Source organism: Amblyomma maculatum, chromosome 2, assembly GCF_055883805.1.
Source record: "Amblyomma maculatum isolate TAMU_Amacu chromosome 2, ASM5588380v1, whole genome shotgun sequence".
NCBI classification, from domain to species: Eukaryota; Metazoa; Arthropoda; class Arachnida; order Ixodida; family Ixodidae; genus Amblyomma; species Amblyomma maculatum.
The window spans coordinates 4,198,440-4,225,948 of NC_139345.1; the positions used below are offsets into that span (position 1 = coordinate 4,198,440).

At 47.4% G+C, this 27,509-nt stretch overlaps 1 protein-coding gene across 1 annotated transcript; it reads right to left on the bottom strand.

Moving 5' to 3' along the window:
- Window positions 1-24,078, bottom strand: LOC146197871 (actin-binding Rho-activating protein-like). Its single transcript, XM_084592536.1, has 4 exons — window positions 23,964-24,078; window positions 3,790-4,002; window positions 3,172-3,331; window positions 1-384 (listed from the first exon to the last, which is right to left on the bottom strand). The coding sequence occupies exons 2-4, from the start codon at window positions 3,978-3,980 to the stop codon at window positions 160-162; spliced, it is 576 nt and encodes a 191-aa protein (XP_084448662.1). The 5' UTR covers window positions 3,981-4,002; window positions 23,964-24,078; the 3' UTR covers window positions 1-159.
- Between the last annotated feature and the right edge of the window lie 3,431 nt (window positions 24,079-27,509).

Below are 27,509 nucleotides of genomic sequence, written 5' to 3' on the forward strand. Positions count from 1 at the left end.
GGGTGCTCGGACAGCGCATTTCTTGCTTTATTTTAGTGCTGTAGGAAGAATTCGCGACAACCTCGGCCAGTCTTCACTCCGAGCAATGCGCACGTAGAAATCTGTCGGCTTTACCGTGTGCCAGGCCATCACCATCGTGATCATAGTGGCACAGGCGAGTTACGCCTTCTTGCCGCCGAGCAGCACGGGCGTGGTTTTGGGCAACTGCGCCAGCGACGAGTCGTAGCCCATCTCGCGGTGGATGTCGGCGATGGGGCGCAGCAGCCGTATGACGACGCCATCGTCGCGCCGCTGGTACAGCATCTCGCCTTCGAAGTCCACCAGGCCGTGCTTGCGCGCGCGCAGCAGGATGCCCACCAGCTTGTTGGAGATGCTCGTGTACAGCTGTGCGCGGGTAATAGGGCAAGTATGAGGCAAGGATGCGCACAGGTACAGTCGCTCTGTCGATGCATATCAGTGCAGAATCATGGAAGAGACGTCATTAGCATGTGCATTAAGTCACAAGTCAGGAATGCAGCGGCGAAATTCGTCAAAAGAAGCCCTCTAACCAATGGCATCGACAGAAAAAAACTATCCAGCAACTGAGGCACAAAATGATTTTTCCCATCTCATGCCAGTGACAGAGCGTCGTTTTGGCAATAGGGTTCAGTCCCGAAAAAAAAAAAAAAAAAAAAAAGGAAAGAAATTGCTCAGCCCAGTGAGACATGGACAAAGGTTGGTGTCTCTCCCCTTGGAAGCTGACCAGCGCTTAGACTGATGCAATTTGCTGAGAAGCCTCTTTTCAAGGCTATTTGCCGCATCATTTCGCAGGCTGCTAGCGTGCTCCTACTCTCGATACCTGGCGGAATCTATCGGGCGCGCGTGGCCCGCGGACTGCGGGTCGTTGGTTTGGTTTGGTCTGTGTAGTTTAACGTCCCAAAGCGACTCAGGCTATGAGAGACGCCGTAGTGGAGGACTCCGGAAATTTTTACCACCTGGGGTTCTTTAACGTGCACTGACCTCGCACAGCACACAAGGGCATCTTGCTTTTCGCCTCCATCGAAAAGCAGCAGCCGAGGCCGGGATTCGATCCCGCATCCGTGGGAACAGTGGTCGAGCACCGTAACCACTGCGCCACCCCAGCGGGGTACGTAGAATACGTATTTGTGAGCATATGCATGTAGGTGTGCGCTGTGCATCGCAACTCGCATTCTTCCCTGTTCTAGAGAGTACTACAGCAATCTGCAGCGCGCTGTTTCCTCGCTGACGCGATATCCGAGGGTAGTCTACCATGCAGGTCACGAACTGGAAATCATCTGCAATAAGCAGAAATGCGCTGTCGTCTTTTTTTTTTTTTTTTTTTTTTCAGTGACTGCCCGTCACATGTGATAAATGCACATATGCTCTTTCTTATTTTGTCATGGGGATGTAGATGTTTTGATCCGACTCCATGGCGTGAGAGGTAACCGGATCAGCGAGCTCCTTGCTGAAAGTTACTTAGGCAAAACGCATTTTTCGGTCACCATGTCGCTCGTCTTTGGCTTTCTCCTACCGTTCTCTACGAGTATCTAAGCACGATCACTTGCAATCCAAATTATTATTTCCGTATTTTAGAGCAAGGTCGGCATGGAAAACTGTTAAGCGTATAGTATAGTCTTGATGTAAGTATCTGACTGAGACGCGGCAAATAAACACGATCTCATTACATGCTATGGCATTGGCTCAAACGGCTGCGCAGCCATTTCACACATACCAACAGCTTCGAAATAAAATATTGGGCGCGAGGGGCGCGAGGACATACCGTGGCGCCACCTCTTGGCAGGGTCGCGTGGCGCAGTATGTGGGATCGTGGCCTCCGCGATGAAGCGCGGCGCCGGAGGCGATCGCGGCGGCCACGGTGGGATAACCCACGTTGAACTGCTGCTGTAGGATGCTTTTCTAGGAAGTTTAGTTGCGCGTTAGTATTGCGTTGATTTATTTATTTAATATACGCATGCTCGTCTTCTGGTTGCAGAAGTCGTGAGAGCTGGCTACTTCGTTAATATTTATTCAAGACTTAATACGAAAAGCGAGACGGTATTGTGCCCCACCGCGGTGGCTCAGTGGCTATGGCTCTTGACTGCTGAGCCTGAGAACGTAGGTTCGCGATCCCGGAAGCGACGGCCGCGTATCGATGAAGGCGAAGCTGAAGGCGACCATGTGTGCAATGTCCGCGCACATTAAAGAACCCCTGGTGGTCGAAATTTTCGGAGCACTCCATTACGGCGTACATCAGAGCCGATGCCACTTTGGGACGCTAACCTTCATATACCATATGAAAAGCACAGATAGTGTTTATAAATAAAGCGCAACAAAACTTGTCTGCCGTTAGCTTGGAAAGTCAGATGAGCACACAGAGATAATTTGTTGATGTGACTGGCGCATCACCACGCAGTCAACAACATAGCCTAGTTGGTCAGGCCCGTTCTGGCTGGAAGGATGAAGAGGGCATTGGAAGAGGAATTATATGTCAGCCGTATATACACAAGAGTAATGGTTGCGATCATTCAAAAACATTTTCTCGGTTGTAGGGTACGTCAGCATTAGCGCGGCTGCGCGCTGAGCACCAACACAGTTAGCGCGAACGCCAAACTGAAATTCCACAAATAAGGCGTCGAACTTAATTCTGCAACAGCGCAAATAACCTTTATTTAACAAGTTGTGTGGTGAAAATATTTTGGCAATATTCTCTAGCACCCGAAGGCTAGCTAGTCGTGGCTACCGTACAGGCGCGGCCGTGAAGGTACTCTATCTATGCAGCAGCCTCGCAGTCCCCAAGAAAACGACCGCGCTCGAGAACGACTTAAAAGTCTGTTCTATGGACAAGGATGACTCCACGTGAGTTATTGTAAAAAGTGCGCTTCGTTTACCTTAAGCAGCTTTCTATTACCTGCCCAATGCCTTTGTTGTGTTTTAGATTCAGTAAATATAGAAAAATTAATTTGGTGTAAGCAAAGTGTTCCTTATTTTCATGCTCATTGGATTTGTACACAAACGGTTCCAACTCCAAAGGGTTTCTTTGTTTCATAGCAATAATGATAAACAGTGGCTTTTTGTGCACCAAGTATTACAGCGGCGCCCCGCCTATGCTGCGAGCTACCTGCATTTTCTCGTGCGCACCAAAAGAACCGGGACATGCAGAAGAGGTCTCACCTGGAAAAGCTCTCCGAAGGTGATTGCTCGGGTACCGTCCGGCTGTTCGACGCCAAACTCGTGCAGGTTCTCGCAGAGCACGCGCACCTCACTGGTGATGAGATTGCCAGCTTGTTTTCCCCGCTTCTCAGTCTTGGAGCCCTCCTCAGGGTGGCCGTACCTGCGTGTCGGAATCCACGTGCGCATAGATACGAGAACTTTCAGTTGCTTCGTGTGCCTCCAGGGACAAAGCTGCTTACCAGCCTCACGCTTTCCTTCTCGATTAGGCGGATACAGAAAATCAAAATGGACAAATGAAGACGAGGATATGGGAACACGGACATGCGCCTTCAAATCGGCACAAGTTGCCACACTGTCTGTCATCCGGGTACTCTTGCTCTATAAATGAGAAGTTACAGCCATTTCTTTTTACACGCACTGTATGCATACCACATGAATTCGGATATAACGAACATGTTACCAGTATTATAAGCGCAGCCAATCGAACCAAGATCGAAGCCGCAGCAACAACTGCGGCTGCAGCCGACGGCTTACGCTCGGGAAACTTGGTTAATGGATAGTTGAAACTACAATTTTTCGTCCTGGTCTCAAGGCTCGTGCATCCAGATGATGTCTTACCTCGGGTCGTCCTTGGACATCGCGGCCGAGGCGGAGCCGTCCCAGTGGCCCGAGAAGGGGTTATCCTTCTGACGGCGGTCGTGCTCCTCGGCCTTTTTCTGGAACATGGCCACCTTGGAAGCCAGTTCGGGACGGCCGAACACGCGCACCTCCTTCTTAGTGCTCGACCCTTCTTCTTCCTGGTCCGCCATGTCGCTAGTTTTCCTCCTCGATCTGCGAAGAGGGCGTATAGAACGACCTGACACCCATGCTCTCATCGAGACAGTGGCATTTATAACCCTTGGTCTCTAAACTGTACGTCCACGTTCACTCCTGGTGAAGAAGGCGAAAAACCAGATAACCTTCAAAGTGGGTGCTGCTAAGTGCGATAATTATTTTTTTTAACCTCGCGGCAAGAGTGGAAAAATTCTCGTATTTACGGTTGGCCTCATTTACAGAGCTGCCCACACGTTACTGCCAAACTTTCACCAGGAGTAATTGAGAAACCTAAATTAAAATCAAGCTGCAGACACCACGACAATGAAGGCTTCCTAAAATTCATAGCTGTCATTGCAATCTGCACTCTGCAGTCAAATCATTAAAACATTACATGTCACTGAAATAGATCGGGGCCTGTGCGCAAAGCAATCAGATCGATGCGCGCGGCCTGCGCACCAGGTACATCAGAATATGTGGCAGTCAGCGCGTAAACCATGGATACCTATTATTGAAAGTGATGAAAGACGAGCGTTCCAATGAAGAATGGCACTCGATGTATGTACCTATGATTGTTTAAACGAACTGCACGGCCATATCGGTTCTAAATCTTATCATGCAGGCCACGGCAAGAAATAAGCGCAAGCCGTGACCGTTAAACACATTGCTTTATTGTTACTGCTAAACAAGACGGAAACTCTGCTCTGAGCTATCACTTAAATCTTGTCACTAGCATTCATAGTAACTATACCCACATAGATATAAGCTGCATGCGTAAACACAAAACCAGGTTCAAGGTTCCCGGTTACGATTGGATTGAAAAGGAAGCCTTGCTCCCGGTGGAAAGCTCTGCGGCCGTCCTCTGTAACGGTTAGGGCTGGTGAACACGAAACCAGGACGCATAAACGCCGTCCGCATAGATTGTCACGTTGGCTGCTCCACGCTGAAGGCGGCACTGCTGTGCTCCAATCCTGATATGCAATGCAACTCCGTGTTAGGACAAGAGCCCCGGAGGTCACCATCAGCTGCCGGACATCTGGTGCCGCAGGGGCCGGCCACAACACTTTGCCAATATGATGACAAAAATGTTTTCTCCACCTCCGCTTCCTATCGCATGCTGCGGCTGAGTACAGCGCCACAACCACCCGCTGCACCAGCCCGTGACAGCAGCGCAGTGCGCCCGTGCGGAACCGTCTGGAATGAGACGCCGCGCGCTCTCTTGCGTCGACGTCGCGCCGGCGCCTCTGGCACCTCTGTGAGAGAGTCTAGCCGCATTGGACGGATTCGTCCACTGTGTAGTAATCCCAGCTGTATTTCCGGAAAATAGCCTCGAATGCAGAAGCACGACTGGAATCTCCTTTTAGTGTTGGCCGTTCAGACTGCTGCTTAATTCACTCATCACAGAAAATGTACGTAAGTCGTCCCTGAGTGAGAGGTCAAAGTTGCTGCTTTGTACCGTGGTGTGAGGTGCCGTGGATTCTTTCCGAGTGGCCTGCCTTCGTGCATAGGAAACAGGGTACAATAGGACACGGTTAACAGCATGCAGGGTATGCAAGAACCAACTCTGTCAGCGTTTTCTTTCTCTTCTTTTCTTTCAGTGACGACATCCAGCGTCATTCGGCCATCAAGGAACATCGTCTACACTACTGTTGCGTCGCCTTGCGACATCGTCGTTTCGTAGGCAGCTTCAGTTTGGCTTCTCTCATTGCATGTTACAGGAAATAACAGAGAAGGAAACAAAAACGGAGAGGTTAACTAGGTGTAACTTACGGTTGGGTGGAGAAGGGTAACTGAAACTGAAAAGGATAGGGCGAAAAGCTGAAGCACAATGTGCCTACTTAACTAAAAAAAGTGAAAAACTCGTAGCGTGTCACATGCATGCTTTGCCTGATTTAGTTTGCTACTATACTGCCATATGCTTAATTTACCCGGTCCGAATAGTTTGCTACTATACTGCCATATGCTTAATTGCCCGGTCCGCATAGATGTAATTGCTGGCTGACTTTATGCAGCCAGAACGTACTGTAGTAATTATCGGTGTCTACTACGCTTTCTTTTTTTGTGTGTGTGTTCTGTCTTGTTCCGTGTACATCGTATATTCAAAAGTGAAACTACAGCCTAACGAAAAAAATTTGAGGGTCTCTTGGATATCATAGCCTCCTTTATAAAGGAGGCTATGATAATATTTAAATGTGTAAATGAATTTGGAGCCGTGCTCTCTTTGTGTCGCATTGATGCCCTTTCAATGTTTCTGCATTCATAAACACATCGGGTGGTACGTATTTAACAGCGACATCATTGTAAAACGCAATGTTTCCGTGTTCATGTTGACCCCACACACTGGCACAGGAGCAGCTCTCCTCTTCAATTGCACCAGTGCCGAACGCCCATCTGCGGCAGCAGAAGGGAGACCAGGCTGCCCTACTTTCCCTGCAAAAACTGTCCTTCGGAGCCTATTTTTAGATAACTTCGCCCAAAAGAGAAGCTTCCAGAAAAAGGAGGAAGCCATAAATATGAAGCCACCGTCTGCATATAGGCCGCCTTTGCCCTGCCTTTGAGCGTATCAGCTTTCCCGAGAGCCACGATTGGAACATGGCTTTTTTTTCTCTCTCTTTTTTGAGTCAAACTCGACAAAAATAGGAACGCAAGGAGGGACGTAAACCTAAACATCACACTTAACGCCATTCACTAAAGTTTCACATTTCAGACAGTCAGTAAATAGCCCAGTGCTAATGATGAATAGTGTCGGAGGAAATAAAAAAAAAAATAAATAAATAACACTGAATCGTCTAAGACTTCATGATATTGTCACGTCTCGGTGGTGGGTCGGAATGCTCGGATAAGTGTCCCCATAACGCAGGCCCTTCACGAAATGTATGGCGAAGAAAGCCTACTGCACAAAAATCCCGAATTCTACAACGTTTTATGTTCTATACTGCTCGGACCAGTAAGACAGCGTCATGGCTGCGCATATTTCTTGTTTCCTCTGCCCCGACACCATGCGTTCCAGGCACGCGCTGAGAATGCACAGGACGAAATTTCATTGTGCCGGTTGTTCATTGTGAACAAGGGAGCCGTAGCGCTCCCGAAACGTCATTTGTTTTAACATTGACCATGGTCACTGACCAGTGAATCGATCAACAAAACATAATTCCTGACCAGACGGTATGCCGTCGAACCCTCGACTACAGGACGAAATCAGTTGTGCCGCTTTCCCCGCGTCCTGCACAGCACTCTCGCGGCACTGGTGCGACGGCGTGTTGACTACTGGTGGTATGCCGATTTCAGTCATCCTCGATTTGGAGCTCTTGACAGTGCAGAATGTAACAATTTGCAGTGCATTCAGCGGTTAAAAATTATGAGGGACACTTAAGCTTCGCCTTTAAAACTATGATGCCATAGCTTAGGCTACCAGCCCACATATAAAGCCCCGCTATAACTAGGCCGTATGGACGTGCCTGCGTAGCCTAGCGGTAAAGTGAACGCTACGGTCCTGGCAGGCTGGTTCTGATATCAGCTTCACATATGAAAGGCCCAAGTTGGCAGCCCCTGCCAAACGTAAGGCCAGGCAACCCTACGTCCAGTTAGTGTTCGGCCATGTCAGCTGCCAGCTACCGCCTACCAGCTACCACCTGCAAGCGCCATGACTTATCGCTCACAACACCGACAACGCCGGACTTTCTGCAGAACAGGGCGTTCCCAGATGATCAATGAGATTCATGCTGCATTAAGTCTGAGAGTTATTTTTTTTTTCTACAGCCTGCTGTATGGTTATATTGTTGCCTATGTATCGGAATGACAGGAGCATTAATGTTCGTTTTTCAATCGTTGAATGGGCTGTGGCAATACTTTACTTTCGTAGGAAACCCATCAATCGGTGCCCACTCATGTGACCTGCCAAGTATATCATCTGCCAAAAGGATGCTCATGCTTTTTTGCGAGGTTTAAAATGCTCGACGCCGAAACCATCGGACAGTTAGTTCTTCCCGGCATGAGAGTAGTGACACTCTCGCGTTACCAGCCTGCCATAGGCATGCTCGTGATTTTTCAAGGTTGAAAGGATTCATAAGCTCGACGCCACCGGAAAATTTTAACGCGAAAGCGTTAAAGATCCCCCTTACTGAGACACTCTGGCATCGACGTTGTGTGCAAAGATCATGGGCATGGCAAGTTCACACTAATATTGTTCATGCACTTTCATCGCCGGAGGAGTGCACCACAGTGCCGGGTTATGTGTACGGCAGTATAGTGTATGCGGTGCCAGTGTGGCTGCGAGAGACGAGTTCCATTCTGTTTCATGGACGTTGACTGCCTTGAAATTCGCCATGAACAACAGCGCTCCTTCGAAGCACCGTGCAAATGAGGTGTATGTCGGTGCTGGTGAGCAGAAGACATCCAGAGTGGAGGCAATTGGGAAGGTGCATTCAATGTTCAAAACGACTTACGGAGCCTAATGATCTTATGAAGGAAGCATTACAAATTATGCAGCATACTGCATCGGTGGGGCCTATCACTTTAGACGAAATTAAATATGGCACTTGTGAACTTCAGGGTGAGAAATCTCCTGGTCTTGATCGTATTACTAGCGACTCCAGAAAATATTTTCGCCTTGCCTCGCGCTTAATTGCCAGCATCGTATGTCTTGTTTCTGCCTCCCACTTTCTGTTCCCGGTGCGCGAGTATATTACAAATATTCTAAAAAGCACAGATACTAATCAGTTGAAAACTGTAGAGAGACATCGTCCAGTTACCCTGAGTAATGTAGGTTACAAACTTTTCGCCAAGGTCCTTTGCGACAGTCTGCAGCTAGTTGTAGCGCACTTAATAGGCTCCCATCAGGTCTGAGGTATCATAGCCCGTAGCGTCCAAACACATAATTATACTCCACATTCGGTATTGGAGACTGTATCGGAAGAGATTTGCCAAGTAGCTCTTATCCAGATAGACTTTGCAAAACCGTTCAATAAACTTTATCACGGTTTTTTGTTTGCGGCTATAAAGTCTCCACTATTGTTGGTGTTTAACGGCAGAGAAAGGGGGACGGTAAGAATTTTTCGCAGTGAAGTGGCTCATGCAATCTGGCTTATGCCCGCCGGGGCGGGATCGCAGTGCCAGTGCACCACGTCCGCGCCAACCAGGCGGGCCAAAGCCTGACGTAAGCAAATCTTCTAGTATCTTCGATCTTTCCATTTCCTTCCTTGAAAATTATCATGGGGTGTCCCCATTCTTCGTAGAACTTTTTCTTACCGAGGTGGCGTTTTTCGCGTTCAAGATGGAACCACAGCTCCTTCCTATTTTTCTTCACCTAGAGGAGGCAGGGCGTTTTCGCGCTGAAGACTGCTCGGCATCTTGCGATCCAGATTGAATAATTTATTTCGACGATAGTCAGGACGAACTGCGTTTGTGCTTCGCAGCGGGTTGAGATACTGGACAGTGGGATATACTATCGCTGGTAGCTCAAACAGTTCTTTCAATCGATCCAAGAGTTAGGTAGGGAGGATACACCAAAGGAAAATGTGTTCTGCGGTATCCCCCACTCCACAGAAAGGACATGTCTCGATTGATTCAGAGAGTGCCGGTACAAAAGTTCGGCGGCGGATCGGTAATATGCCACAAGAAAGCACCACATGAATGGTGCGCGGTGCGCAGCCAAGAAGTGCGCGATGTATTGCCACATGGGACGCTCGGCGGACATTAGATCTCTATGTAGGTGGTTCGGTAGAAGTGGAGTCAGTAGTTATAATACTGTCTTCAGTTGTGCACACTGGGGCTCTTCCGCTGACTACTTTTTCAGCAGTAGCGAATTCTCTGCAACCATAGGATAAAAAGTGAGCGGCGTCCCAGCAAGAGGGGGGTTATGCGACAGGGGCCCCCGAGTAAAGGCTGTGAGCCTGGCTGACAGGAAGTAGGTTGCGAACATCCTTGTCAGCGGTATGTTGCGCCTGCCGGGGTGGCGTAGTCTACGGCGCTCGACTACTGCTCCTAAGGATGCGGGTTCGAATCCTGGCCTCGGCGAAAAGCAAGGCGCCCGTGTGCTGGGCGATGTCCGTGCACGTTACAGAACCCCAGGTGGTCGAAATTCCCGGAGTCCTCCACTACGGCGTCTCTCATAGCCTTAGTCGCTTTGGGACGTTAAACCCCACAAACCAAACCAAACCAAGTGGTATGCCTCACTCTACTGCTCGCGCTGTCCATCTGACGTGCAACGCTATAGTCAGGGCCGTGAGGTCTGGGATGCCGAGGGCTCCTTTATGTATTGGTTGGCGGACGACAGGGCGCTTAACTTTGTATAGAGCGCCTTGCCACAGGAATCGAAAAATAGCTCTGTCCAGGGTATTTTTTGTACTTGCGGGCATGTTTAGGATGATGGCAGTGAAGCTAATTGTGGTGATAAGGAGGAAACGGATCATGGTTACCTGTGCTGTGAGAGGAAAACGTAGTAAACATAACTCCGAGGCCTTTCTGGCGAGTTTGTCTTTGGTTGCTTCCCAATTAGTTGTGAAGGGCCCGTTCTGGTCAAAAAAGAACCCAAGCATTCTAGTTTATCGTACTGCAGGGATGCCTGCGACTGCAGAAGTGCTGCTGTTGAAGTGCGTGGCGAAGCTTTTGCGCTTGTTTAGGTGCGCCCCGCTCGCAGTGCAGTAGCTGCTGGTAACTCGCAGTACCCGCTCCGCTGAGTACGCGTCTGGGACAATGATTGTCACATCTTCAGCGTAGCCGAAGATGGGCACAATTTAGTGGGCCAGCTGAGAGCTTGGTTCTTGTGATGGAGGGGTCTGTGGCGAGGCATTGCAGCAGTGGCTCTATCGCTATTGTGTACAGTAACGGAGAAAGGGGGCATTCCTGCCTGACGCCCCTCGCGACAAAGAAATGCCCAGAGACTCGTCCCTGAATAATCCCTGGCGATCGTGGCTCTGCGTATGGAGCTCGCACCATGCGGACATATTCTTTGTCTATTCTGGCTTGATGCAACTGGTTGAACAGGTATTGATGGCACAGCTTATCAAATGCCTTCTCTTGGCGCAGGGATAGTATGATGCCTCCGAGGTTGCGCTATCGCTGCTAAGTTATGAGGTCTTTCAGTGCGAGATCATGTAGTTCCACAAAGTCGACCGGGCACGCATCAAGCCTGGTGCTGCCCGACAATGTTGGAGAGCGCGGGTGTCAGGCGCAATGACAGATATTTCGATAAAATGTTGTAGTATTTGTTCAAACGTGAAATTCGGTTTAGTTAGCGCCATTGCAATGGCTCACGTGCGCTCGACGGCTTTTCTTTTTTAAGGTAAAAATCTTTTAGGCTCATGGAAAGAAATGCCGAGCGCGATAGTTGTGCACGACATCTGTCAAATCCTCCTATTAATAATAATAATTGCTTCACAGGAAGGGAAAGACGCAGAGTCTGTCACACCTGAACCGCGCCGTAAGGGAAGGGAGGAAGGTGAGAGTGACAGTGAAAAGAGAGAAAGAGGAGCCCTAGTGGAGGGCTACGGCTCCTCTTGTACACTTTTGTGTTATTGCTAGAGCAATGGCGACTCCTTCTGCCTCCGTTGCGATTGTGTTTTTAACGGTGCAGCATAAGGCCAGTTCCTCACTCCCACGAACAACTACCGCTGTGTGTGCTGCCTTGCTATCGTATTCGGCAGCATCCATGTAGAGCACATCGGATCTACCGTCAAATATGTCTTGTAGAGCCACAGCCCTGTCTTTGCGTCTGTAGTGGTTATTTATCGTATGTACAAAAGGAAAGAAAAGATGTTTGCCAGCCCCGGTATCTGCTATCTTATATCTGAAGCACCTGAACTGGGGCGGCGGAAATAAAGGGATAGCGAGGAGAAGGTAGAGGAAATCAAAGAGGTGAGTGATAGGGAGAAAGAAAAGGGTAGGTAAAAATAAAAGAAATATATACACTATGGTACAGACTTTGCGTCTGCCTTCGTGAAATACCGGATGCATGTACTCAAAATTTCACAGTTGCGTCTGCCTTCGTGAAATACCGGATGCATGTTCTTTGGCAGCTGTGAAATTTTGAGTATATTCATAGTTGCTCTAGGTCATTTTGTCTTTTTCTGCTTTGGTCAGTTTGAAATAGGGGGCAACGTATAGTATGACGACAGCCTGAACTAATCTCAAAAGACTTACCTCCTTGATCTCCGCATGCTTGTAGAGATGCGCTTGAGTAGCCGGCACGTCTGCCTGGTACTCGCTTCAAATCTCATCATAGCTTCAGTGGTTTTACCATTTGCTTGTATGCGCAGCCCTAGCACTCTAATGCTCTCTACAGCAGGAATGGTGTTGCCATTCACTCGTAAAACAATATCATAGCTATTGCAAGAGGGAGTGTTCCTTTTCCTTTTTTTTTCTTTTTTTTTTTTTTTTTGAGGTGACAGATAGAGCCTCTGATTTTTCTGCCCAGCATTTTAATTCGATCGGCTCGATTGATTGAACGTCCTTTATTGAATCGGCTCGAGATATTTCTCTATTATATCTATAGCCTTGTGAGGTGTGCTTTCAACTTGTCCATCACTACCCCTATTCACCCACAGCGTCAAATCGTCCGCATAATGGCGTGATGCAGGTTTGTGATTCCATCCAGCTGCCCCGGGAGTCCAATCATTGCTACATTAAACAGGGTCGGATAAAAGACGGACCCTTGCGGCGTTCCTCTGTTCCCTAATTCAATGTTTTCGAGTGGCTGTCCACCCAGACTGATGATTGTAGTCCGATTTGAAAGGAAGTGCCTTACGTAGTTTTATGTCTTGACGCCAACATTTAGCGCACTACGGTTCTAAGTATGGCTACGTGTTTAACATTATCAAATGTTTTAGCGACGCAAAGTCCCACGATGACCCTAGTATCAACAGTGTTTCTATCGATAACCTGCTCTTTAAGCTGTAGCATGACATCGCACGCCGATAGGTTTTATCTGAAGTCTATCATGTATCATGGTATCAGCATAAAGGTTTTAATTTTCTATGAATCTATTCAATCTAGATTGGGTGACAGGTTTCATCAATTTTCCAACACAAGATGTGATGGAACTGGGCCTGGGGTACTCAAAGCTGAGCTTCTTCCCTGGCTTCGGAATGAAGACCAAGTTCGCAGCTTTTCACGCTTGCGGTATCTGTCCTTTGTCCCAGCATTCTTGCATATAGATCGCAAGATTTCGAAGGAACCATCGTCAACATTTTTGAACATTCTGCTGCTGATTTTGTCCGGTCCGGTAGCTGTTTTGGTTCTGAGGCGGTTAATTTCAGCCCTCACTTCCCCGACTGTGACGGGGCTGTCTAAATCCGGGTTTTCCAAGCCCGCGTAGTCCGGGAGACTCAACTACAGAACAGCTGAGGCATCGATCCCTAACCTCGGCTATCAGTTTTTCTGTCGGACTTTCATATTTGTGCACAAGATTTTGAAGCTGCTGTCGAGGTTCCGACTTTGTTTTCTGTGGATCTAATAGATGTCGGAGTAGCTGCCATGTTCCGGCACAGCCAATTTTCCAATCCATTTGGTCGCAAATGTTACCTCAATTTTGCTTGATGAGTCCAATGCATGTTCCTCAATTTTATTGTTCAATGCTGCAAGTTGTTTTCGGAGATTCCTGTCACCTCTTCTCTGACTGATCCTTCGCTTCAATTCTTTCTTATTCTTCCCTAAGCTCATGATATGTCTATCGATGACTTTTTGATCACCTTCACGCTCAATCTCTTCGGTAGCGTCCTGAACAGATTAAATAACCCCTTTACTCAATTCGTTAATATCACATATCGGATCCTGTCCTGACCTGATACTTCTAAAGGCATCCCAATCTGTAGACTCGACTCTCCTCTTACTGATTACTGGTGGGCAATTCTCAACAACGATCTCTAGAATCTTATGATCGCTACTTGGATCTTTCTCGGTGTTGCATCATTTGGCACTACTGACCAAGGTTAGATCGAGTGTCGTGTCTTGGGATACGCTATTTCCATTCCTCGTCGGCCTCGTCGGGTCCGTAATGAGAACTAGCCCATGTTGTTGAATTTTATCCCAGAAATTTCTGCCTTTAGGTTGCGTGAACCCCATGCCGGATGGTGGGTGTGAAAGCGAAAAGAGAGAAAGAGGAGCCGTATTGGAAGGCTACGGAGTAATTCGACCTCCTGGGGATCATCAGCGTTCATTGACATTACACAGCGCACGGACGCCTCTTCGTTTCGCCTCCATCGATACACAACAGCTGGCGCTCGGAACCCGGCTGCTCCGGCACAGTACACGGCGGGGCACTCCGCAGCCTCGCTGCGCCATATTTTGCATGCTGGAACACTAGCGTAAACAGACACGAATGCTGACTCTCTTTCGCTCGTGTAACTAGGTACCAGCCATGCTTAAACCTGCACCTTCTGAACCAAATGGAGGCGAAATGCAACGGCGTCCGTCAGCTGTGTGATGTCAGTGCATGTTAAAGATCTCCAGGTGGTCGAGGAGAGACTTCAGACGCTGCTGGAGGAGACGGACGCCACTTTGTTTCGCTCCGCAAAAGTTCATCTGCGAATGCGGTATTTGACTTCTCACCTTCTATCCTGTGTTACCAACGGATGCCTGAACCTTGAAACACCACGGGGACACCGGACTTTCGACGGTAGGCCCAATTTTCTGGATTTTATGAGTCTTTAAAAATTTCTGACCGAGGCCTAGGCCTAGCTCGACTCCGAAGCCTCGCTGAGCGCTAGGCGTTACCCGAAGAGGCTGGGAGCAGCGTCGCGACTTGAGACGAGCAAGATGATGGAAACCGTGGAGGGAAGAGACGCTTCCGCCAGCGATATTTTGAACGGACAATGGTTCATCAGAAAGAGAAACCGAGACGTGGCAGTCAACAACGCCCAAGCCGATAACGTTGGAACGCTGAGCCTACCCAAGCCCAAGCCCCCTCAAGGGAGGAAGCTGGCCGAAAAATCGATTGAGCGACAGCAGGAGCGAATTCCCAGCACCGCTAACAAGATCATCATTCGCCCCAGAGGCGGAATTAACAGTATTATCAACATTGTAGGAAGATTGAACTTGTCGCGAGTTATCATCCAAGCCGCCGGCCTGGATCTGACGACCACGAAGGGTGACATCATCTCCACAAACTCTACTCAGCAATCAATACTGGTCGCTATCACGGATACCGAGAGAACATACAAGTACGCAGCAATTCAAGCTCTGAAGATTGGACCCAACATAATTGAAGCCAAGTCATACATCGCCATGCCGGAAGACGGAGACAAAGGTGTCGTTCACGACGTACCACTCGAATATTCAACGGAGGAAATTAAAGAAATGATAGAATGGAGTGGGACTAATCCGCAAATCTCCGGTATTAGAAGATTGGGAGCGGGATCCAAAACCATTCTGATACTTTTCGAAGACTGGTTTGTGCCGAAATGGCTCAATTTCCAGGGAATCAATATGAGGTGCTACTTGTATAAGAAGAAGTACGAAGTCTGCACAACATGCGGCAGGCTGGGACACAGAGCCGATGTATGCCCAGACCCAACCAACGTGAAGTGTCGCAGCTGTGGCTTGGAACATCCAGGCGCTGAACACACATGTGAACCTAAGTGTCAACTCTGCGGCAAAGACCATGTCCTAGGAGACAACAAATGCCGCGAAATATACAGGATGCCCTACCTCTCAAAGAAGAAAATGTGGGAGAAAAGGCTAGAAAAACAACAACTGCAATCAACTTCAGGAAGCCAGGGATCCATCCTCTACTCTTCGGAACAAGAGCACCGGGGACGAGAACCCCGAGGAAGGAACCGGGCAAACACGGACTCACGGTCGGGGACCCGATCGAGATCAAGATCAAGCTCGAGAACCAGAGAGACCTCGAAATCCCGGGACACGAGCCAGGGACGAGGACCTGGCCTGCCTCCCAGAGATCCTAAGAATCCATGGGGCCAACTCAAGTCAGCAGACAACAAGACGGTAAGCTTCGTTAGCAAAACCTCCCAGGCTGAAAATAGAGAGATGGAAAAACTCAGAGGGGAAAACGCAGAACTTAGAGAGATGATCAAACAAATGAGTCGCGAAATTCAAAAACTTAAATCTAAATTCACCGAAAAGCCCACGGCTAACAGCCCGCCTGCAAATCAATCACATGAGGTACCAAAAACCACAGATTCAATTACTACTAATTCTACTTCAGAGGAATCAAACTGTATGAACTTGGAATTCACCCGGCCGCCACCCCAGAAGCGTAAAGGGGGAGAGACCGATCCATTTATAACCCTTAATAGAAAATTTGAACAACGTAATGGCAAATTTGATAAGCAACTCGAGAATATTAACACGCTAATCCAGCAACTTCTAGGGGCTCAGGGACAGATGCAAGTGCAGATTCAAAATCTCACTAAACAAATGCAGGAAGCATCACTAGCCTTCTCTGAATCCAGTAACAGAATCGCAAAACTAGAAGAAACAATGGGTAACAATCATGGGCAAAAGCCATAATCAGAAAGACAACTCCACGATCTGGCAGTGGAACTGCCGAGGGTACCAGAGAAAGCGAGCGCTATTGCAACAATACATAGAACAAACTGCCGACAAACCCATAGCTATCATGATACAGGAGACTGGGAAAAACCCAACCAAATTGTTTGGATATCAAAGCCACAGCAGCGATAGGGGCGAAAAATCCAAAGTCACGACTTTTATCCAGAGAAACATAGCCGCTACTAATCACGAGATCACATCTCGGGATATAGAAGCAGTTTTAACTGAAATCATCACCGGAAAAAAAGACCGAAAGAGTATCTTTCTCTTGAACATATACAGCACTCCGAAGCAAAATAAAATTAGGTTTCAAGCCCTATTCCGAAAAGCCCTAAAGATCGCAGGAAATAACCCGCTTATCATAGCCGGTGACTTTAATGCAGCCCATCAGGAATGGGGGTACAATCGGCAGGATCCTAAGGGCAGACAATTATGGGAAGACATGCAAACACTAGGACTCACCCTGCACACTGATCCAAATGCACCCACACGCACGGGTAATAGCGTCAGCAGGGACACCACCCCCGACCTCACCTTAAGCAAGAATGTAAGTACAGCGGACTGGAAAAACACCGAGCAAAACCTAGGTAGTGACCACTTCATTATTGCACTCACATTAGGAAAAGGAATCAAAATTAGAAAACCCAAACAACCCAAAATCACGGAATGGGAAAGATTTAGGCAAATACGAGAGACCGAGGGAATTGAGAAAATCGACGATATCGATAAGTGGTCACAAACGCTAAAGAAACATGTGGAGGAAGCAACAGTCACTCTAGAAGACGAAGATGCACCGCCGAATATCGATAGCAAACTCCTAAACATGTGGAACAAGAAACAGGACCTAGAGAAAAGCCTAAAAACACAAAGATGGAACCGTAACATTAGGAGAGCACTAGCTCGACATAATAAAGAGATGGAGACATACGCCATCAAACTAAATGAACAAAACTGGTGTAGCAGATGTGATGAAATGGAACAAGGCATGAGCCTCTCCAAAACATGGAACATTCTACGACACATGCTCGATCCGGAAAAATCTAAAGCACAAGCCAACGTAAATCAAACTAAAGTTAAGCATGCCTTCGAAGGCTCGGACGAACAATTGATGAGTAAATTAATCGAAATCTACATTGGACAAACGGAAACCGAAACGTTACCAGCATATGAGGGGAAACCTAACCTAGACTTAGACGCCCCCATTACCAGGGCTGAAGTCCGAGCTGAGATTATTGGATTAAAGACAAGATCAGCCCCAGGCCCTGACGGTATCACGAACACTATTATCAGAAATCTAGACGACGATTCAATCACAGCCCTGACAGGATACATGAATAAGGTATGGGAGACTGGACAACTACCGCAGGCATGGAAAAATGCCAGTATAGTCCTCATACCCAAACCGGGGAAGCCGCCAAAGCTAGAAAACCTAAGACCCATATCACTGACCTCGTGCGTGGGAAAGCTAATGGAACGCGTTATTCAGACGAGACTTACCAAATACATGGAGCAAGAGAACCTCTGGCCACACGAAATGGTGGGCTTCAGGCCGAGGCTAAGCACACAGGACGTGATGCTCAGACTTAGATACGATATCATAACACATGAATCTTCAGATACAAAGACTATTCTCGGCCTTGACCTAACCAAAGCCTTCGACAATGTCAAGCATAAGGCAGTGCTCGAAGGTCTCCAAGAAGTTGGGGTTGGAATCAGAACCTATAACTATATTAAAGATTTTCTCACTAACAGAGAGGTCACCATGAGCTTTCAAAGCGCCAAATCACACACAATCACCTTGGGTAGCAAGGGAACGCCACAAGGCTCTGTCTTGTCTCCCTTTCTATTTAACATTGCTATGAGGGGGCTACCAGCACAACTAAAGCAAATACCGGACTTAAAATTTAGCATGTACGCAGATGACATAAATCTCTGGATAAATAAAGGTAGCGACGCAGAAATAGAGAGCAAACTCCAGGCTGCCGCAAATAAGGTGGTTGAGTACGCTGCGAAACGCGGTCTATCCTGCTCGCCGCAAAAGTCAGAACTATTCATCTACAACCCCAAATATAAGAAGAATAAAGCAGACATAAAGATAAATGTTGAAAACTACCCGGTTCCACAAGTAGAGGAAATTAGAATCCTAGGAATGATCCTCCAAGCAAGAGGGCAGAACACAAACACCATCAAAAAATTGGAGAACTACGCAGCCCAAGTTACGGGCATATTCAGAAGAGTAGCGCTTAGAGGACACGGTCTCAAGGAACGTAGTCTACTCAAAATGACACAGGCCTACATCATCAGTCGCATATGTTATGCCACACCTTTTCTCAATCTCAAAAAGCCAGAACGTGAAAAAATCGACCTCATAATTCGAAAATGCGTCAAACGCGCACTAGGCCTCCCTGTCTCCACATCAACAGAGAAGCTGGAGAAAATGGGGATTCATAATACATGGCAAGAGCTCACTGAAGCTGTCAGAATCTCTCAACTGGAAAGACTAAGTCAGACGGAGACAGGCAGAGCCATCCTAGACTGGGTCGGACTCCAATCAGACAGAGGCCCACAGACGAAAACATCTATCCCACCCAACATAAGGGAACACATACTGGTACCACCCTTACCTCGAAACATGCACCCAGACTACAACAAAGAACGCAGAGAACACAGAGCCAAAGCCATCGCTAAAAGGATGAAACGCAAAGCAGTCGATGAAGTTGCTTATGTAGACGCATCATGCGGACGACATGGAGCAGCTGTCTCGGCAGTAGTAAATGGAGAAGGTGCACCTAAAATTGCGGCCTCAACACGCACCCGTGACATTAGTACAGCTGAAGAGGTCGCAATAGCGCTCGCATGCACTGGTACACAGGCCAAAACTATAATCAGCGACAGCAAAACGGCTGTCTGGAATTTTGCAAAAGGACGGATCTCAGAGGAGGCCAAAAAGATTCTTCTCACAAATCCCATTACTAGAACCATATCCATCAGTGCACGTTAAAGAACCTCAGGTGGTCGAAATTTCCGGAGTCCTCCACTACGGCGTCTCTCATAGCCTGAGTTGCTTTGGGACGTTAAACCCCACAAACCAACCAACCAACCATCATATGGATACCAGCACATGAATCTGTCCCTGGCAACGAAGCTGCGCACCTGCTGGCCCGAGATCTCTACCACCGGGCAGCGGTAGAACAGCCCGAATGCAAGGGAATTAAAGATTGCGCTATCACATACAATGAGATCACAGAATCTTACAAATTAGATCGAAAAGTATACCCTCCCCCAGATCGGTCTCTCACTAATAATGAAGCACGCATCTGGAGGCGATTACAAGCCGATAACTACATCTGCCCTGTCTGGGTTTTTTTAACACAGACCGGGGAGGAAGAAGATTCTAAATTTAAAAATTGCGGACAAAAAGGCACGCTAGATCATATAATATGGCAATGCGCCGATTCCCCAGGCGCCGGCATTAACATTGATAGTAGAGAAGCCTGGGAGGTTTGGCTGCGGAGCGGAGATCCCACCGTTCAGCGGCACGCGACCCGCCTGGCGGCTGAGGCCGTGAAGAGTGCTTGTAACCTCACCTGACCTCAGCCTGCGGGGCCCTCCTGACCCGCTACGTGGCCTGCGTGCCGGGGGCGGGAGATGAAGGGCTCCTTTTCGGTGGAAATAAAGTTTTCATTCATTCATTCCAGGTGGTCGAAATTACATCGTATGGCCCTCCATTACGGCACATCTTTTCCCCTTTCTTCCTTCACTCCCACCTTCCTCACTTCCCTAACGGCCCGGTTAAGGTGCCCGACTAGTGTGCCGGAGTACCCGGGTTCGAACCCGACCTCGGCGGCTGCGTTTCGATGGAGGCGAAATGAAGAGGCGTCCGTGTGCTGTGCGATGTCAGCGCACGTTAAAGATTCCCAGGTGGTCGAAATTACTCCGTAGCCCTCCACTACGGCTCCTCTTTCTCTCTTTCCACTTTCACTCCCACCTTCCTCCCTTCCATTACGGCGCGGTTGCGGTGTGCACAGAAAACAAGTGAGACAGTTACCGCGCCGTTCCCTTCCTATAAATAAATAAGTCCTAGCAGAGCTTGTGACCGATACTGCGCCTTTCATTCCCTGTAAACCATTTTACATTTATATTACGAATGACTTGAAGGGCTTGGCAAAATTAAAGAGGTTAAAGTGGGACGAGCCTTCGCGCGCGGAGCAAGCTTAGTCGGGTGTCCGCCAAGAAGTGAGAGACACTGCGCCTTGTTGAAAACATGACCTTGAAACTGCGCCGCGTAGCCAGTCAGGTGCCCATCGGGAGTTGAGAAAGATACTGCGCCTTTCCATATCTATAAAGCTAAATTTATGATTCATGGTGGAACGTTAACGTGAACACACACGAACTGTGATTTGCTTTCGCTCGTGTAACTAACTATATAGGTTTATGCCATACTTAAACCTGCATCTTTTTTTCTTTTTTCAAATAAAATCGCTAGAACACCCTTTTTAATGGCGATGCTCATTGCCTTTACCTTCGCCTTGGCTATTCGCACCGACCGGACTGGCTCGTGAGGGATTGTATGGATTATAGATTTACAAAAATTTTAAAACTGCGTTAAGCTAATGTGCTGCGAAAACGTTCTTGTTGTTATTACTGTTGCACACATCGACGCAGCCTTTCAAGACTTGACTTCAGGCTAAAATATTTGTACCATTCATGATTAATCGCACCTCTGTGAGGCGTCTAGTACTGTGAATCATTCTTTTATTCTGTGCCGCGACACTATATTTTTCTGTGACATGTTACAATGAACTTTTAAATGCATACAGAAATCCTAAAGAGGACACTATGCAGAATTATTATTATTTTTTCTCCCTGTTGAGAAGAAACTGTTTTGCGCCTTGGGATCACTTTGTGCTCATGGGACGAGTCAGTATATGTAGAAAGCCGTGTGATCTACAGACATGCCGAATCACCCTAATCATGGAAATCAGTGTTCTGAGAGCTGTGCGCTTTGGTACGCGGAGTGTACACTGTACAAGAAGAATTCTCTAATCGGTTGCACTGCTGTCTGAATGCATGAACTGTCAGAGTGCACCAAGTGTTACGGTCGTGCTGGAGGTGATCGCAGCAAATAATATGAGTGGGTCATGTTGCTGGAAATCAGGCTTCAATTTTCCCCTCCATGCGCTGAGCGCACAGATTCGACATCTTTTTGTAACTTCCTGCGAATCCAGTGGGAGGGAGACGAGACACGAGGGTCCTGCGACCGTGGGTATAGCGTGCCGGCGATCTCATCGCAAGCCTCCTACTTTAGAATTGAAAACACTTCGACTAGTCTCTATCCAGGGAGAATGGGGGAAAAAATGTGCGAACTTGCCGCGTGTCTTGGTAATATACCGTCGGCTATTTCAAGGCATTCAACAAAGATGGCTAACCCTGCCTCTTCAGTTTCAAAACGGTGCTTCTGGAAAAAATCCAGCTTCCACTAGACGTGCGCCTTCATGTTCGCGCCGACGACACCGCAGCATTTCCTGTCTCTTGCTAGTTTCCCCGCCTTCCGTCTGGTTTTGCTCGCGTTCTTACAAAGGTTACGTAACGTGGCAGCTGCAAAGACCATTTCCCATGCCAATTCAGAATCGCTTGCTGATGAATCACTGAAGAAAAGAAAGAGAGAAGCGAGCTTTTACTTTCGTTCTCTAGCCAAAACCCCTGTCTCCGATACCATCCCCGTCCTGATACCACAGTGTTGTTCTACTTTCGATTCTGTGCACTGAGTATGCTCCTCTAATGATGCGACGTGCTTAACTAACGTCAGTCCGGCCTTGCGATGCAAAGCTCGAGGCTTACTGAAGACGTTAGAGGAGCGGAGAGCAGCCATTCTGAAGCAGCACGCGCATAGCAAGACAGCCCCACGGCACATGCTCTGCAACTATATGCCAATGTTAGTTTCACAGATCACGAGAGAGGCTCAGATATGTAGTCCAAATAAGGAATAGGTTCATCGAAGGCCGATTCAGTTTATTGACGCTTGCTAGGCACCCACTTCCTCAGTCTAAACATGTCGATTGTTCGTGTTCGTGAGGAGGCCCAACAATGCGAGGCATCAGGTTTTACATGTAACGGGAATAAAATATATTCCACCTACGTATAATATTCCACCTACGTGCCCAAACGAGACTACTTTGAACTCGCCAAATTTTACTTTGTTGAGAACTACTTCAAAATGCAGGCTTATACATTGGAGAGGTGCGAAAAGCAAGGCGTCCGTGTGCTGTGCGATGTCAGTGCACGTTAAAGAACGCCAGGTCGTCGAAATTTCCGGAGCCCTCCACTACGGCGTCTCTCATAGCCTGAGTCGCTTTGGAACGTTAAACCCCCGAAAACCGAAAAAAAAAAAAACAGCCTTCAGGACAATGCAGTCCCTTACCTCACGTTGCTATTATTTAACTTCATAGACATTGTCAATGCATATTTCGTAGTCACACACGACCGCATTATCCAAGTAAATAATCGATGAGCCAAGCGCTTCAACGCAGATTGAATATTTACACCTCAAAATGGCATGCTTTAATGTGCTTGCTTTAGGCATGCTACTAAGCACCAAAAAAATAATGTTGTTAAAGCATGCAGCACCCGACATTCATCAAAAGATGCAGTCCTGCCTTGCTCGTATAAATATGTGTCCGTCATGAGTGATGAAGGAACATGTAACACGCAGACGGTGCTATGCATCAAACCTTGTTATACGCAAAAAAAGTATTTTCGTAACTAATTACATTGAAATTAGTTCAAATAAAAAACGCCCTCTCTGGCTAACAATAAAAGACCATAAATACACGCTAGTCAATAACTGAATCATTTTGAAGGAGCGAGCACTGGCACAATAAGCACCGCAGTGCAAATAACTCGCGCAGAAACCATTCGTGTCCTACAAAACTAGTCGTTTCGAACGGAGAAAACGCCAGAGTACGAGTTTCTCTCAGAGAACTTAAAAATGAGAAATTTGAAGCAGTTTAGCACAGTGTGAAACGGAACACGTTTGCTTTCCACGGGTTGTTCATGCGGACAGGTGAAACCGCATGCAGGAGGATCCATTTCTTGCGCTTGCGTTGTACACGCGATAGCCGCTCACTACTGGCTTGTTAAACCTGACTAGAGTTCGCGGAAAATAACGTCGTGAGATCAGACTGACAGAGGAAACGACCCGCTGTCGTAAGCGATAAAACTCCACCGCCATCGCCGCCGTCGCGCAATGGCTGCGGGCAACGTCAGACGGCGTCTGGAGCAGTCCTATTTTGGGCCCCGGCAAGGCTCGCGCGTCACCGATGCGTTGCTACTATGTTATTTTTGAAGCGTTTATGCACGCACATGTCAAAGGCATTTATTGTGCCCTGTTAGAAGGGGTCAAGCACCGCGCACACGCTGCCGCGGAGGTCGAGCAACACAAAAGCGGCGCCACTCGGTACACAGCCTCTTACGTTGTCAAGGGAGCTCTCCGTGCGAGCCTGTCGGTCGCTGTCTCTCGCCCAGCGAACGGTACACAAGCGCTCGCGACCTGCCGTGTTTCGTAGGCAACGCGTCGGCCGCAAATGTGGCAACCCCAACCCCTGCAAACCCGGCGGGCGTCTAACCTCCTCTCCTGTCAACCCGGCTTGCCGCGAGCGGCGCTTCTAGGCGTCAGCTGGCTAGGTGAGTGCTAGCTGGCGTACCTAGAGCTGTAGTGTACTAGAATATTTTAGTACACTGTACTAAAGCTCTGTAATCACGAACATCCCCTGTCCCTGAGTGTTGGCCGCGCCTTTCGCGCGGCCTCGGAGCACTATACATGCGATTGTGTACTACGCTTAAACGGTTCGAGCAAACTTATGACTGATACAGCGCAGACGCAGCAGTGAAGAATAGAAACTTCCTTTCTGTTCACTGTCAGTAAAGTGAGAAAAGTTACAATCCCATATTGGACAGGCAAGGAACAGTACACAAAAGGCTGTTACTGAAGATACTTCCTTTCATTGCGCCACTTGTCAGCACTGAGGTGACAGCAGTGATAACAGAGCGTATCCGACGTAGAACCCTCACCTTTCATCGGCTCCTCGGACAAATTATTATTATTTTTTGTTCACCATCCACTTGCCTAACGTGCTCCATATAGAAGCATGCTTAGAGACATTTTATATACGCGGCGAGCCAACCGGTCACCCAAAATCAGTCCGGCAAAACAAACGCGGCTATTGAAAGCACGCGCGAGAGAGAGTGCGAACACGTGCTCGAAAGCAACAGCGAACGCATCATAAAGAACGACACCATGCACATTCCGCAAGAAGATAAAAAAAAAAAAAACAGTGTTTTTAAGTTAGTTAGCTATATGGAGTTTTATGGCGCATAAGCAACTGTGGCTATCATGCGCCAACCGCAACGTTAGACGATCAAGTGGCTACAGTAATGATGCTCAGATTTGGTTTAAAACATTGGCTTCCTTTAAAAATCCGTAAACAAGTGAAAAATCAACAAGTGCTTCTTGGCCTAAAAGCAATGCGGGATGAAATGGGATGTATTCTTTGTAAAATACAGTAAAATATTTTTTCCTGTGCTCCTCGAGTTGTGAGCATGAGATTAAAATATGATTTACTGTTAGCTCATGTCCACACATTTCACATACAGGTTTGCCTTTTTTCGTTAGTAGGAAGTTATGTGTTATGTGTGTATGGCCTATGCGCAGACGACATAAAATTACCTCAATGAAACATTTCTGATGTTCACATGATTGCCATTCTCCTAATATGGGCTTTATGGAGTGAAGCTTGTTCTCTGCTTCGCTTTCCCAATCAGCCTGCCATTTAGCTCGCAATTTCGTACGTACTAACTTCATTCCGTCTCTGTGTGGCATGTTGATTTGCTTTATTTGTAAATTTTTCGCACTTGCTGCGCATATATCTGCTCGTTCATTACCCTTTATCCCAACATGACTGGGTACCCAGCAGAATTTGATAGTATGTTTTCTTCTTGTGATATTTACTATGTTGTGTATAATGTTTCCTATCAGTGGTTGAACAGCATTTTTCGAGTTTATTGCACTGATGACGCTTAATGAATCTGTGTAGATGATGCTGTTTTTGATGTTCTTATTCAATATTTTCTCCACAGCAACACAGACAGCGTAGCATTCGGCTGTAAAAACTGATGCACACTGGGGTAGTCGTGTTATTTTCTCTGTGTTATTTTGTACTATTGCACTGCCAACATAGTCTTTAGTTTTTGAGCCGTCTGTAAAAAATGCAATGCAATTTTTATATTTTTCTTTTAATGCAAGGTATTCTTGTGATATATGCTCATGTGGTGCGCGTGTTTTTTGAAACTGCGTTAGTGTGAGGTCGAAAACTGCTGGGAGGGTGTACCATGGTGGGAGTGGTTTATTTCTTGGGGCAATACTTGGCAATTCACTAATGTCTAAATCTTGGCACATTTGTTCGAAGCGCATGAGAAGCGGCTTAATCAACCGGGGCTTGTTGTTGAAGACTGTCCTAGAGGACATTCCGTGACTACTGAATGACATAGATGTTTTGGTTGAGAACGAAGTTTCAGGATGTATGCACATGTTAGGGCGCATCGTCTGTCCTTTAATGCGGGTTCATCTGTTTCTACATAGAGGCTGGTTATTGGGGATGTTCTGTACGCGCCAACTGCTAACCGTAATCCAAGATTGTGTATCGGGTCTAGTCGTTTTAAATAGGATGTCCTAGCTGAACCATATACTATACAACCGTAATCTAACTTAGAGCGCACCACGGAGCGGTAGATTTGCAGAAAACATGCTCGGTCGGACCCCCACCGTTTTCGCGACAGCACCTTTAGGACGTTAAGTGATTGGGCTGCTTTCTTTTTCAGATTGTTTATATGGGGAAGAAATGAAAGTTTCTTGTCGAATGTGATACCCAAAAATTTATGTTCATGTTTCACTGGTAGTATGGTTTGGTTGAGGTATAACGTGGGATAATTCTGTAAGCCTCGTCTCAATGAAAACACAACGGCCACTGTCTTTTGAGGAGAGAACTTAAATCCATTGCTGTCTGCCCAGGTAGCTAGTTTATTTAGTGTCAGTTGTAGTTGTCTCTCACAGGTGGATATGTTGGAGTAAGTGCATGCTACTTGCAGGTCATCTACGTAGACGGAGTACATTATGGACTTTGGGATTATTGCAGATAACGAGTTCATTTTCACTATAAAGAGAGTTGTGCTTAGAATACACCCCTGCGGCACGCCGTTTTCTTGTGCAAAAGTCGTGGAGAATACTGTGCCTAAACGGACCTGAAATGTACGGTTCGTCAGGAAGTCATTCAGGCAGCTGCAGCATCCTGCCCCGGATACCTAGATCTGCTAGGTCGCGGAGGATACCGAACCTCCACGTGGTGTCGTAGGCCTTCTCCAGGTCGAAGAAGACCCCGACACAGTGCTGCCTGTGGCTGAACGCTTCCCGGATTGTGTTCTCGAGGCGGACAAGGTGATCGGTTGTTGATGATGCCTTTTTGAAGCCGCATTGATGTATATCGAGAAGGTGCCGGGATTCAAGAAAAAAGGTTAGTCTGATGTTTACGATGCTTTCAAAAGATTTCGCAATGCAGCTGGTTAGGGCTATTGGTCTGTAACTGCTAGGACATGTGGGGGGTTTGCCTGATTTCAAAAAGGGTACTATTATGGCTTTTTTCCAAGCTTCTGGTATCTTGCCAGTCGTCCATATTTTATTTTAAAAATTCAGCAATGCTTCTACAGCGGCTTGTGAGAGATGGGCGAGCATTTGTTAGTGTACATTGTCAAGTCCCGGTGCTGTTTTTTTGCCAGAAGATAAGACTCTGTTTAATTCATGTATTGTTATAAGTGCATTGTAGTCGTCATTTACACCTGTCCGAAGGGGAAGCTTTTGCTTTTCTGCTGTTGTTTTATGCTTTTGAAATGTGCGAGTGTAGTTAGATGAGCTTGACACATTGGCAAAGTGTTCGGCTAAAATGTTCGCTTGTTCTTCTAATGTTGTT

Coding starts and splice junctions, on each gene's coding strand:
- LOC146197871 (XM_084592536.1), bottom strand. CDS start 3,980: ATGGCGGACCAGGAAGAAGAAGGGTCGAGCACTAAGAAGGAGGTGCGC. Junction 3,332..3,789: donor ATGTCCAAGGACGACCCGAG/GTAAGACATCAT, acceptor TCCGACACGCAG/GTACGGCCACCCTGAGGAGG. Junction 385..3,171: donor CCTTCGGAGAGCTTTTCCAG/GTGAGACCTCTT, acceptor ACCCGCGCACAG/CTGTACACGAGCATCTCCAA.